Here is a 12,924-nt window from a genome sequence, read left to right as displayed (position 1 = left end):
TCAAAAGCAAGAATTCTGGAGTTTCCTGAGTTTCGGCACCAAAAAAAAAAAAAAAAAAAGGAAAAGGAAATCTGGAGGTTGATTTAACAAACAAAAAACTTAAAACTCTCTGTAGATCAAGCTGTCTGTAGGGAAGTCGGAATAGCAGACAGGGCTTGTCTTTCTGGCACTAATAGGAATGTGGCACAGATAAAAATAATTTCTCACTTATAACTTTTTTTAGAATTCTTTTGAGACTGGTATCCTCTGACAACTTTCAGCCTTTTCAGAAGTCAAGGGAATCTTGGGAATTCCCTGGCAGTCCAGTGGTTAAGACTCACCACTGTGGGCCTGGGGTTGGATCCCTGGTGGGGGAATTAAAATCCTGCAAGCTATAAGGATATATTGTACAACATAGAGAATATAACTATATCTTATAATAACTTTAAATGGAGTATAACCTTTAAAAATTGTGAATCACTATGTTGTGCACCTATAAAATATAATAATATACAGTATACGTCATCCATACTTCAACCTTAGGAAAAAAAGACCTTACGGTGATTAGATGAACAGGAAAAATGAGAAATAAACAAACAAAAATGCTACCAATTATAGCTATAAAGACGCGATTTATAAATTTCATCCCAATGTCAGAGACGTTAAAAAGTAAGGAAATGATATTAAAATCAGCGAAGTACAATGTTGTCTCTGATATTCAAAACATATTTGCAAAGGATATGTAATAACCTTTGACTTTATTGAGATGTTGTCCTTGTAAGATAATAGTAACAAGTATGATAATATTACCTAGCAATTACTGAGCTGTTATCTGTGTGAGGAGTGGTTCTAAATCCTTTCCTTGGATCTCATTTAAGCATCATGGTGGAGTTCTGTGAGATAACTACTACTCTCTCTCCATTATGTTAATGAGGAAATTGAGGTACAGAGAGGGTGAGCGGCAGCTAATAAGTGACAGAGTGAAAGTGAAGTCGCTCAGTCATGTCCGACTCTTTGAGACCTGTGGACTGCAGCCCACCATGCTCCTCCGTCCATGGGATTCTCCAGGCAAGAATACTGGAGTGGGTTGCCATTTCTTTCTCCAGGGGATCTTGCGGACCCAGGGATCAAACCCAGGTCTCCCACATTGCAGGCAGACGCTTTAACCTCTGCACCAAATTCAAATCCAGGTTGAACTAAATCTCGAGGTCATGCTTATTCTATTCAAGTAGATTGTTCTTTCATTAATGCGGTAAGAAGAGCTAAAACTAATATATAATGTTCTTTCTCCAGAAGGAAACAAAATATTCGTTTTAGAGGGATAGGAATAGCATGCTATTGAATGTTTTCAATCACAGGAACAATTGTGTTGAAACAGTAACCTTACAGTTTCCTGAAAACTCCTCTTGCTTTCATAGGACTGCACTCCACTTGGCCTGTGCCAATGGCCATTCAGCGGTGGTCACTCTCCTCCTGGAGAGAAAATGCCTGCTTAACCTCTGTGACAATGAAAACAGGACCGCGCTGATGAAGGTATGAGGCAGCGAACTGTGTCCATACGAGGTGGATGTGATTTAACTACTGAGACTAAAGTGAATTCATCTCATTTAGATATAGCAAACCGGTGAAGCTTGTGGACCGTTTACTTTGAATTCCTAGAATTTACACTCTGTTTCTTGGCGCGACACTGACAGGCCGTAGAATGCCAAGAAGAGGAGTGTGCGACTCTTCTGCTGGAGCATGGTGCCGACCCAAATGTCGTGGATGTCAGTGGGAACACCGCTCTTCACTATGCTGTCTTTTGCCAGAATATATCACTCGCAGCAAAGCTGCTTTCCTACGATGCCAATATAGAAGCCAGGAACAAGGTATAACTCAATTAACTTTATTTACAAAATATTTGTGAAGCATTTTTTAAAAATCTACAACTGTTTTATTTATAACAATGTAAATAGGTAAACTGAATAGTGTCCATCAAGCCCTGTTACTATGGAAACAACTCCAAGGCCAATGCAGGGGTGGGGGATGTATGTGTGTCCACAGAAAGGGCAAAGCTCTGTCTCCCAGCCAGCCGTCTACCCCAGAAGGAAGATTTCCCATCGGAACGTGCCTGGGAGTGGGTGGTAGGCTCAGAGCCCACAAATGATGAAGGCCTGGGGGCAGTGAAGCGATGTGAGGAGTGGTTGCTTCCAGGGGCTCAGGGAATGGGTGGGTGCCCCTTTGGGTGGGTGGGAGGAAGAAGGAGACCCAGTGCCCATGAAGGGGAGTAGGGTGAGTGCAAGTGGGCCTGGGAGGCAGCAGGCCTGGAGCCCTGAGCCCTCCAGGACCCTGGTTCTGAGATCCGGCCAAGAGGGTCAGGTCATGTTTGACTCCCAGCATTCACTTGTGCTGGTGACCGCTTGGTTCACGATGTACACCCTGGGGTCTCCCGCGCTCAGCCCTGGGGAGCTGCTTGGTGGGGCTGCATCTGTGCGTGTGGAGCTGGTGATGGCAAAGCCGCCGCTCCTTCTTTCTCCAGGACACACGTGACGTCCTGCAGCTGCAGCCCTGCCAGGAACTCCCTCCACTCTCACAGGTGGGCTCAGTTTTCCCACTTTCCAGTTTGAAAGCCACAGCCTTCCCTGAATTAAGATATTTTGAAAGAACTTACTTGTCTAAGATTTCACTTTATACATATTTCTGAAGAAGTATTAGAGAGTAAAGCATTCATTCATGTGTTTATGGCAGATATTTGTGGTAACACTGCACTTGTTAAAGGTAAAACTTCCCAAATACTTTGCCCCCCACTGAAATTTTTTTTGATTGGCAGAAAAATACAGTTAAGCAAAATTTGCCTTAGAAATAGACTTTGTCTTAAAACTCAAACATAACATAAACATTTTACAACATAATAGACATCTCGCTGTTGTTAACAAATTCCTATTTTATAAAAATGATTTATATAAAAATGATTTCTCTCTTATTGCCCAAGGCTTAAGAAAGTAAAGGAAAAAAGGGAAAAGGAGAGAGCAGGTGAAAAATGTAGGTCAAGTTGGAATTTTGGCCATTGGGAAATGCCAAAGAGTTGGGTTTTTTTTTTTTTTCAATATTTATTTACTTGGCTGTGCTGAGTCTTAGTTTCACCATGTAGGATCTGGTTTCCTGACCTGGCAGCCTGGAGACCCAGCCACTGGACCACCACAGAAGTCCTAGGATTTTTGTTTTCGTCTTTTTTTCCCTTCAGTTTATATATTTTGGTAAGGCTTTTCAGTTTTCAGGGATACTAGTTGTTATTTTGAGAAAGAGAGTGAGTGGATGGTATAGTAGCCTATATATCAATTTTAGGAGGAATTTGAGGAGATCAGACTGGCAGTGAACAGGTGGTGATTAAGTGGGAAGTGATTAACTGACATCTTATCCTGTTCTGGCAGAAACACCCACTTCGATAAGAGCCTAGACTCTGCTCTCCAGTCTAGAATGTCTTGATGGAAAGTAAGTGATTTATAAATAATGAGATCAGGGTGCCTTTTGAGTTTACTAGTCCCTGTTCTGGAGGAGGCAATGGCACCCCACTCTAGTACTCTTGCCTGGAGAATCCCACGGATGGAGGAGCCTGGTGGGCTGCCATCTATGGGGTCGCACAGAGTTGTTCACGACTGAAGCGGCTTAGCAGCAGTAGTCCCTGTTCTACCAGTGTTTACCCAGGAAAATTTCATGCTGTTTTGATGACTTCTGCCTCTTACACTTTTCTTTTTTATTCAAATCCTCAAGTAAGAGAAGGAATTGGCCACATGGGTAAGAGATGAGAGTGGAGTGGTTGCTGCACTAATTCTTGGCTAGACTGTGCTGGTGAAAACCACAATCACTTGGGAAAACTTATAAAAAACATTTACAAGCCTAGGCTGTTCCCTGAAGATTTTGATGGAATAAATCGAGGAAGGCCCGGGTGTGTGTATTTAGAACTGTTTTCTTGAGATTCTGATATGATCTGTGGTGAACAACTATGGACTGAATAAGTGTAATTTCTAAATGCACCTATCTCAAAAATAAGTAATCTCTAGAAGAGTTGGAGCTTGATCAGTGCTAGCTACTTCCATCAGCTCCTTCCTTTGCAACAGTATTAACCTGACTTTTTCTCTGCCTGTAAGAAGTTAAAAGGAATATTATTGGCAATATCTATTGGCTTGAATGATAACTCCTTTTCCTTCCAACCGCTAATTATTCACTTGCACTCAGTCTTCAGAGATTTGCTCATGGTGAAGTCAGTTCATTTGTAGAGTCTGACCCTTTCAGGATTTTGCACCTTCTGTTTTCATCCAGGTCATTAGGTCAACAGATGTTTGTTAGCAACAGAGTTTTCCTGACTGCAGTAATAGTAACTCATGAGCCTTTTGGTGTCACAGGACAGACTCTTGCAGTGTGTCTGTTAGATTTGCTGAGCCCTGGCATAAGCAATATGAGAGCTTTAAACATCAAAACCCATGAAGTTAGTAACAGTATAAATGGGAATTGTTTTGATGATTTAGTTTTAGCAGTCTTAGGAACTGAATATCGATTTAATTAACAATCTAGAGGAATTCTAGAGATAGATTGTAGTTTCAACAGGCAGTGGAAACGTTCTTGAAGTGGAATTATGATTTTTTAAAAAATTATGTTTAATTGAATTATGAGCCTTAATAGCAATTTTTATTATGTGTTGGGCCTACTTTTTGTGAAACACATGCTATGAAGAAGGGATGGTTTCACATACAAATACTTGCTTTATTCCCACCTGTTTGGGAATAACAGACATCAAACCACAAGTGGGCCATCGACCAAGGCTGGCCCTTGGATATGTTTAATTTACCTCCGCAAATTGAGTCAACATTTAAAATTTAGGAGACTCATGCAGAAGTCTGCATTTCAGGCTTCTCAAAGAACCAAATCTGGTCCCCCTTGAGCCCATTCTACTGTTTGGTCAGTATGCAGAGGCTGCCCCTTCTGTATGGAGCATCTGTTCTTGGATTTGCTGGCCTTACCTGGCTTTTTCACTTACTCAGGTCACCAACTTTCCCTCCATAAGCATTTGAGTTTCCAATTCTTGTTTTATAGTTTATTTTGATAATTATTTCAAGATTTTGGAGACACTCTAATTAATCTGTAATTGATTTCATATTTTAAAAGAATTTCTTAAGAATGAGATTGAATTTTTCAAAGTAGAAATTATTAGTTGGTGTTTTGGAAAAAAAAGAAACAACAACTCTTTTTCTTTGCATGTTCATATAGAGAGTAATATTCCCATTGGAATGTCTGTAAACCTTGTGAGGTTACTCATCATCATCCTTGGATCGGTTATACATGCTACAGATAATAATATATATATTTCTGCCTCAGCATTGTTCCTAAAATATGCTGTTTATTTAGTAGTTAATTGATTCTCTCTGGAGGAGTGTTGAGAGTAGTAATAGAGCAAGTGAATACTACGATATCCCTGATAAATAGTATGATAGGAGCAAAGATCCTTGGAACCAGTAAATGTTGGAAGTGAGTTTTAGAGAATGACTCTGTAGTTAGTCTTTTGAAGAGGTAGAGGAGGAGCATTTTATTTATCATTTTTTTAAAAGACATATTTGACTGCACCGTGTCTTAATTGTGGCACATGGGATCTTTAGTTGAGGCATGTGGGATCTAGTTCCCTGACCAGGGATGGACCTGGACCCCCTGCATTAGGAGCTGGAGTCTTAGCCACTGGACCACCAGGGAAGGCCCAGAGGAGGAGCATCTTCTAGAGAAAGAAGGCTCACAGGAGGATAAGGAAGAGGGGGTTTCCTTTTATTTGCTTTCTGAATTCTGTGTTTAAGTTCAGAGAAGCTATTACATGATTTCAAAGTTCAGCTTTGAAATAGGTTAACTGTGTACATAAGAAATGATTTTCCCTGTTTTACAGGATGACCTCACACCGCTGTCACTTGCTATAAGTGAAAGGAAGCAGCAAATGGTGGAGTTTTTAGCAAAGAAAGAAGCAAATATACATGCGGTTGATAAGATGCAAAGGTACCGTTCTTTTTCTTTTTATAAACCTTTGTGCTGTTCTAAGGTGGTAACATCAAGATTAAATTAATAAAAGGATTAATTTGTAATCAACACATCATCAGGCAGGTAGAAAATCAATTATTCTGACTGGGAATCATGAACAACAATATATAGCAGGAATAGATAGCAGGATTCATATTCCTCTGTAATATTGACTGATGTCATATGCATCTGGTTCCCTTTTTTTTCATTGATCTTGTAGTCACTGAGGGATTTCATATTAGTTTTCTTAGCTTTATAAAATATGGATTCTGCTTTTTTAGTTTATCTTATGACACAATATTGAATTTCTTAATTCTTTTATAATAATTCTTTAATCTCTACTTTGTGTATACTTTTCCTTAAAATTGCATACTGAACATAAAAGACTTGATTTTGTCTTTTGGATGACTCTTTGCTTTCAATTACTTTCTTAGAAGAATGCTGATGTTATTAGTGACAACTTCTTAGTTCTCATATATGTTTGTAGCTCAGCCACTGTTGCAAAGCACCAGCATCCAGTTCTGGCAGCTGGGCCTCCTAGCCTCCCCCTCACACTCAGAAACCTTATGTGGAGCCCACGTGTAAGCCTAGATCTAAACCTCGATCTTTGCAATGAGGTGTCCATTGAGGCTGTCATTTATCTTTTCTGCTAGCAGATAGCAGTGCAGACCATTTTAGGCTGTCAGGGAGGTTCAAGTGCTCCTGCAGGAATTGAGCGGACTTCCCTTTCTCCTTTGTTTCTAGACTTGAACCTCAAGGTGGCTTTCTGTCCTGGGGCAGGAAGGGGGTACCTTTTCTTAGGTCATAAGTTCCCTGTCATCCTTCCCAGAGTATTGGGTGCCAGCTTGCCTGAGAGTCCATAATGATGATTGGGCCCTCATGAGATCTGTTTCCTATAATAATGAAAATCTTCCAGAGGATTTATATGTGCTTCAGCCTTAAACATTTTCAGTGAAGTGAAAGTGAATGTCGCTTAGTCATGTCCGACTCTTTGTCACGCCACGGACTACACAGTCCATGGAATTCTCCAGGCCAGAATACTGGAGTGGACAGCCTTCCCTTCTCCAGGGGATCTTCCCAACCCAGGGATCGAACCCAGGTCTCCTGCATTGCAGGCAGATTCTTTACCAGCTGAGCCACAAGGGAAGCCCTTGTTTTCAGAGTATGCCTCATAAGGAACTCATTCACCAGAAATTCCTAAGTCTCAGTCAAGTAAGTTAGTTAGAATTAAGTGAGGTAAGCCCTGTCCAGGACTTGCCAGTATCCATTCTAAGAGTAGGGTTATGTCTTCCAGGTAAAACGAAGATGAGCGTGGAGATTAGACATCATTCTCAGAAAGATCTACATGGTTCAGAGTTTGAGTAGGTAGAGAAGGAAGAGTAGTGGTCCAGGCCAGGTCTTGATTGTGATTAGTTTTCTGCTCTTGGTGTAATTAGCTGCAATAATTGGAGATAATTATGTTATCTAATGTGAGTTTTTGTACTTTATAAATAAATTTAGGTTCAAATTATACAATAGCTGAGATTCTCTAACTTACAAACCACAAAGAACAGCTAATCACCATAATTAACAGTTTTCTGTAACACTTGAATGTTAAAGGTATGAAAAAACACACATTAGATTTTATTTGGAATTCCAAAGTAGTTCCAGCAATAAAGTTCTAGACCAAATTATTCCATTCTTTGACTGTTTCTCCAAGCATTTTGGGAGTATATTATCTCATTAAATCCTCTTAATCCCCTTGTGAAATAAGGCAGTAAGATCCCAGTTGTGTAGAGGAAGACTTTGAATTGGGAAGTAACTTCTCCAGAACGAAGAGCAGTTGGTTACAGAGCTAGGATTTCTGAGTTCAAGAGAGTTTTCATATGCCAATTAACTCTAGTTATTTTACTGAGCTATACTGCCTTTAGTTCATGAGTGCTTCATTTTCCTTTTCGTTCTCCTTTAATTACATGCTAAAAAAAAGTTTGTAGAACTTAGAAACTTGAAATATATGGGACAATTGAAGTTTTGATATTATCTGTGACATTTTCTGAAATAGTCTAAGACTTTGGTAGTTGTTTTTCCTATTTGTGTTAAAATATTATCACATTTTTAATACATAGTATTCGCCAACTGATTTCTGAATATAAAGAAGAGAGACCTAAAACTCCTCCTGAAAACAGCAACCCAGGTAAGTTATCTGACAATGAATTACTCTTGGTGATGCTACCATAGATAAAATAGGAATGAGCAACTTTTAATGATGAAAGAGCAATGAAAAAGCATATGTAATTTGCATGTGTATTTTATTTTTTAAATTAATTTCTTAATAGTCTAGTATTCCGAATTGTTTAAGAAGTTAATTGTAGGGTAACTTAAAATCAGAGACTGTATTATCTTAAAACAAATCCATGTATTTAATCATGGCCCTTAAAATCCTGTATTAGATTTTCTTGTAGATAGAAAAAACTTTTAAAGTTAGTATGATATATATTTTCTGTATAATCATATTATACCAAATTAGACTTCTTATAACTTTAATTTTTACAAATGGTTTGCAGTTAGTGAATGAATAGTTAGTAGTACCTGTGTAGTGAGTAATCTCACTAAAAAAGTTACCATCGTTACAACTGGGAACCTCAACAATACCTTCCTGGTAGGATACCAAATGATAAACAATAAGAACTACAAAGCTGAGCCAGTGTGCAGCACGCCAGGAAGCGATTATTTTTGAAAGGTACCTACCAATAGTACAGGAGACAGAAAAACAGTGCCTGGCTGAGAACCAGTTATTTTGCCTATTGTTGGACCGACAAGGTCTCTGTTGCCGACTTCATTCCTTACAGATCCAAGAAGAGTGAGATAGATTGACTTCATTAGAACCAGATGTTTCCGTCTGTGTATTGGATAATTGTCATGACAGTATAGTTTTTTTAGAACAAGATGTTCTCTTGCCATTAGTTAAAAGATTATTGCATACAATATTCACATAGATCAAATTGGGACTCTGCAGACTCTAATAAAAGCACAAAAACACGTCACATTAACAAAAACACCACATGGCCCCTTGATGTGGCATCTAGCTCATTGCATAAGCTGTCTGAGGACACCTTTAACTTAGTAGACCTCTGTCTAATCAAAGAGGGCTTCCCAAGTGTCTCAGTAATAAAGAATCCGCTTGCCAATGCTGGAGATGTGGGGTTGATCCCTGGGTTGGGAAGATTCCCTGGAGAAGGAAAGGGCAACCCACTCTAGTATTCTTGCATGGAAAATCCTATGGACAGAAGAGCCTTGTGGGCTATAGTCCATGGGGTCGCAAAGAGTAGGACATGACTCAGTGATTTAACAACAGCAACATCCATCAAAGAACTCCTGTAGGTTGGTCTTACACGTTAGAGGAGACACAGAGATGACATGAGTCTTGGTCTTCAACATACTCAGAATAGAATAGAGTTGTCCCCGGTTAATTTCTGTATTTTTATAAACAAAATTTTCAAAGAAAACATTCTTATTTATTTGTTCATTTGTTCACTGAAGAAATCATTGTATGTCTTTTATGTACTAAGCATTGTTCTGATGTCACAGAGTGCAAACATTTAAAAATCACTGCCCCTGCCCTCCAGGCGTGAGCTTGCAGGACTCCTTGCCCCATGGAGTCACTGCATGTGAGCCATCCCTCCAGCATCAGATCATGACAACACGTGTGAAATGTTGTCCAAGAGCACCAGAGTCCATCACTGCCTCCCTCCTTCCATCCCTCCCCTTGTTCATCAGCTTTGGATCTCATGATGTATGCCTTCCAGCCTGAAAAAGCATGATTTCTATCAGCATTTGTCATATAATGGGGAGAACTGATAATAATGATATCCCTCACTAGTACACAGGACTGTTTGGATCATCGTGCTCTTTGTGGTCCAGATACTCTTGAACAATGGAAGGACATAGTCTTAAGAGATTATACTTTTAAAATATATGTGTGTATATATATATATATTTAAAACTAAAAAAAAGTTCAGCATATGTGTACCCTATTGTCTGCTCACCACTACAAGTCTAGTCCCCATCCTCACCACCCAGTTGACCCCCTTTACCCCTTTGCCCTCCCCCACCTTCCTTTCAAGAGATTATTCTTTCTAAACCTAGACTCACTACATCTTTCATACTTCTCTTGCATCTGGAAAGAGGGCCAGGAAGACTTTGTTTCCTATGTTTTACCACGCTCTGAAGTTCAGTGCCTGTAGACCAAGCTTCCCTGTGAGAGGGTGTTTTCATCTTGAACTGAAGAGCCAGAGAAGTTGTGTTATGTCCCAGCAAGACACCTGTAGGCTCTGTTCACTGCTCCAGGCAATGGAAGTCCAGAAATACTTTGCTGTTTAAATGTGCTATTGTCAGTTTATAGTACTGATTCTATTAATGGTATAGTATAACTTTGTGTCAGTCTTCTAGAGTTTGGTTAGGATTATGGTCATTGTAAACAGCCCTTCTTTCTTCTTTTTTTTGTTTTGCATTTGATGATATAAAGGAAAGGAGTAATTCTTAGGCATTAATGGCCTGCGAGTATAGTACAATCACTGTTCCCTCTAGTGTGGGCTCCAGGTGTGCTCCCAAAGGAATACTTTTAAGCAGAGCATCAGTTTTGAGGTTTTAATAGTCTGTATTTTTCTTTTGTTGATTTAAAATGTGTCTTACTTTTTTCTTTAATAGAGGATGAGAGTTCTGAAGAAGACTCTTTAAGCAGGTAGGATTTTATGGATGTTTTAAAATTGTATGTTTAAGTAAGGGAACATGGGGAAGAGAAACTAATGTTTGTTGAGCGTTCTACTCTGACTTCACTTTCACTTTTCACTTTCATGCATTGGAGAAGGAGATGGCAACCCACTCCAGTGTTCTTGCCTGGAGAATCCCAGGGACAGGGGAGCCTGGTGGGCTGCCGTCTATGGGGTCGCATAGAGTCGGATACGACTGAAGTGACTTAGCAGCGGCGGCAGCAGAGTCATCGCAGCAGCTATGTAAAGTAGCTGTGTCCTGCTTTTACTTAATTAGCCACCTGTGGTTCAGGAGGTTGATGAACTGACCCGTGATTGCATGGTTAAAATGAGTTGACCTGTGATTTGACAGCTGGCCTGCTTGGCTCCCACGTCCACTCTCGTGTCCCTCAGCAGAGACTGAGAAGTACTGTGTAGCATATAAGTTAAACATATAAATTAGTTCTTTGATATCTGTACGTTTTAAGTTTCAGACATTGCTGAGAACTACTGTTCCATAGTAAAGGGGAGGGGTGGGGCCGTCTCAGTAAGTGGTTCCACTGCTGAAGGACCAAGACTGCCATTTTTGATGAATGCCGTTTATTTAGCCTTTGAACTAGGAACAGAGAATGCAGAAGGAACAGCATATCTTTCCACTTTGTTTCAAGTCATCAGGTTTATTCCAGTTTGGGCAAACGAGTTATGTCAATCCACCAATTTGATTTTCAGTTCAGTTATTGGGACTTTTGGTGAAACCAAATTATGTTCAGGCTCTGCCAGTGTATTGGCTCTCACTGTATGTCATGGAAACTAACAATGAGTCTTAACTAGGTATTTCAATAGTTGGGAGAGATGGAAGCAGAAATAGGTAATTAAAAACCTTTTAGAGACTTCCCTGGGCTTGCAGTGGTTAAGATGGTCAATAAGACTTCTCCTCCCAGTGTGGGTAGGCAGTGTGGGTTTGATCCCCGTTCCAGAAGCTAAGGTCCCACATGCCTCAGGTAAGAAAACCAAAACGTAAAATAGAAGCAGCATTGGGACAAATTCAAGAAAGACTTTAAAAGTGGTCCACATCAAAAAATTTTTTTTTTAGAAAAAAAGCTTTTTTAAAACAGAGACCAAGTTTTAATTATGTCAAGAAACTTCATTTAATATGCAGATACGAAATACACAGAAAGAAAAACACCAATACAGTATACTAATGCATATATTTGGAATTTAGAAAGATGGTAATGATAACCCTGTATGCGAGACAGCAAAAGAGACACAGATGTATAGAACAGTCTTTTGGACTCTGTGGGAGAAGGAGAGGGTGGGATGATCTGGGAGAATGGCATTGAAACATGTATAATATCATATATGAAACGAGTCGCCAGCCCAGGTTCAATGCATGACACAGGATGCTCGGGGCTGGTGCACTGAGACGACCCAGAGGGATGGTACAGGGAGGGAGGAGGGAGGGGGGTTCAGGATGGGGAACACGTGTATACCTGTGGTGGATACATGTTGATATATGGCAAAACCAATACAATATTGTAAAGTAATTAACCTCCAATTAAAATAAATTTATATTAAAAAAATATGCAGATAGCCAAACTTTCACTTGTTTTTTTTGTTTAAAGAAATGAACTCACTCATTTCTGTTGTTTATGTTTTTGTTCTAAAGGTTTTCCAACAAACCTGGTGTTGATTCATGGCCTACATCAGATGATGAAGACTTAGATTTGGAAACCAAGGTAAAGTGCTCTCTTCTGTAATTAGTTTTCCTGCTCTGAATTTAGTTTCATATAGCATTTACTCTTAATATTCAGCAGTGGTGTCCCTCTCACTGTTTTATGTTTGTAATGGAAAGTTGGTGAGAGCAAACCATTTTATAAAAATATGACTAGTTGACGTTTTTTTCTTTTTACTTTAGTAAATACTGAAAAGTGAAAGTGAAGTCTCTCAGTCGTGTCCGACTCTTTGCGACCCCATGGACTGTAGCCTACTAGGCTCCTCCATCCATGGGGTTTTCCAGGCAAGAGTACTGGAGTGGGTTGCCGTTTCCTTCTCCAGGAGATCTTCCCGACCCAGGTGTTGAACCCAGGTCTCCTGCTTTGTAGGCAGATGCTTTATTGTCTGAGCCACCAGGGAAGTCTCAAATACTGAAGGTGGAGTGAAGGAAAAAAATGGGTTGGAAAATACA

General features: G+C 39.8%; 1 protein-coding gene across 5 annotated transcripts in view; it reads left to right on the top strand.

Moving 5' to 3' along the window:
- The window catches only part of LOC138417351 (ankyrin repeat domain-containing protein 26-like), a 72,232-nt gene that overhangs the window by 1,814 nt on the left and 57,494 nt on the right, over nucleotides 1-12,924 (top strand). For all 5 annotated transcript variants that reach the window (XR_011248091.1, XM_069547264.1, XM_069547263.1 and 2 more), the window contains exons 2-7: nucleotides 1,398-1,512; nucleotides 1,674-1,847; nucleotides 5,885-5,991; nucleotides 8,118-8,185; nucleotides 10,699-10,732; nucleotides 12,406-12,475. Coding sequence is in view for 4 of the 5 variants with exons in the window: in XM_069547264.1 (XP_069403365.1) it covers nucleotides 1,398-1,512; nucleotides 1,674-1,847; nucleotides 5,885-5,991; nucleotides 8,118-8,185; nucleotides 10,699-10,732; nucleotides 12,406-12,475 (568 nt within the window). In the remaining variant the exon portion in view is untranslated. The remainder of the gene's footprint in view (nucleotides 1-1,397; nucleotides 1,513-1,673; nucleotides 1,848-5,884; nucleotides 5,992-8,117; nucleotides 8,186-10,698; nucleotides 10,733-12,405; nucleotides 12,476-12,924) is intronic.

Source organism: Ovis canadensis, chromosome 13 (genome assembly GCF_042477335.2).
Source record: "Ovis canadensis isolate MfBH-ARS-UI-01 breed Bighorn chromosome 13, ARS-UI_OviCan_v2, whole genome shotgun sequence".
Classification (NCBI taxonomy): domain Eukaryota; kingdom Metazoa; phylum Chordata; class Mammalia; order Artiodactyla; family Bovidae; genus Ovis; species Ovis canadensis.
This window is presented reverse-complemented; position numbering and strand designations above follow the sequence as displayed.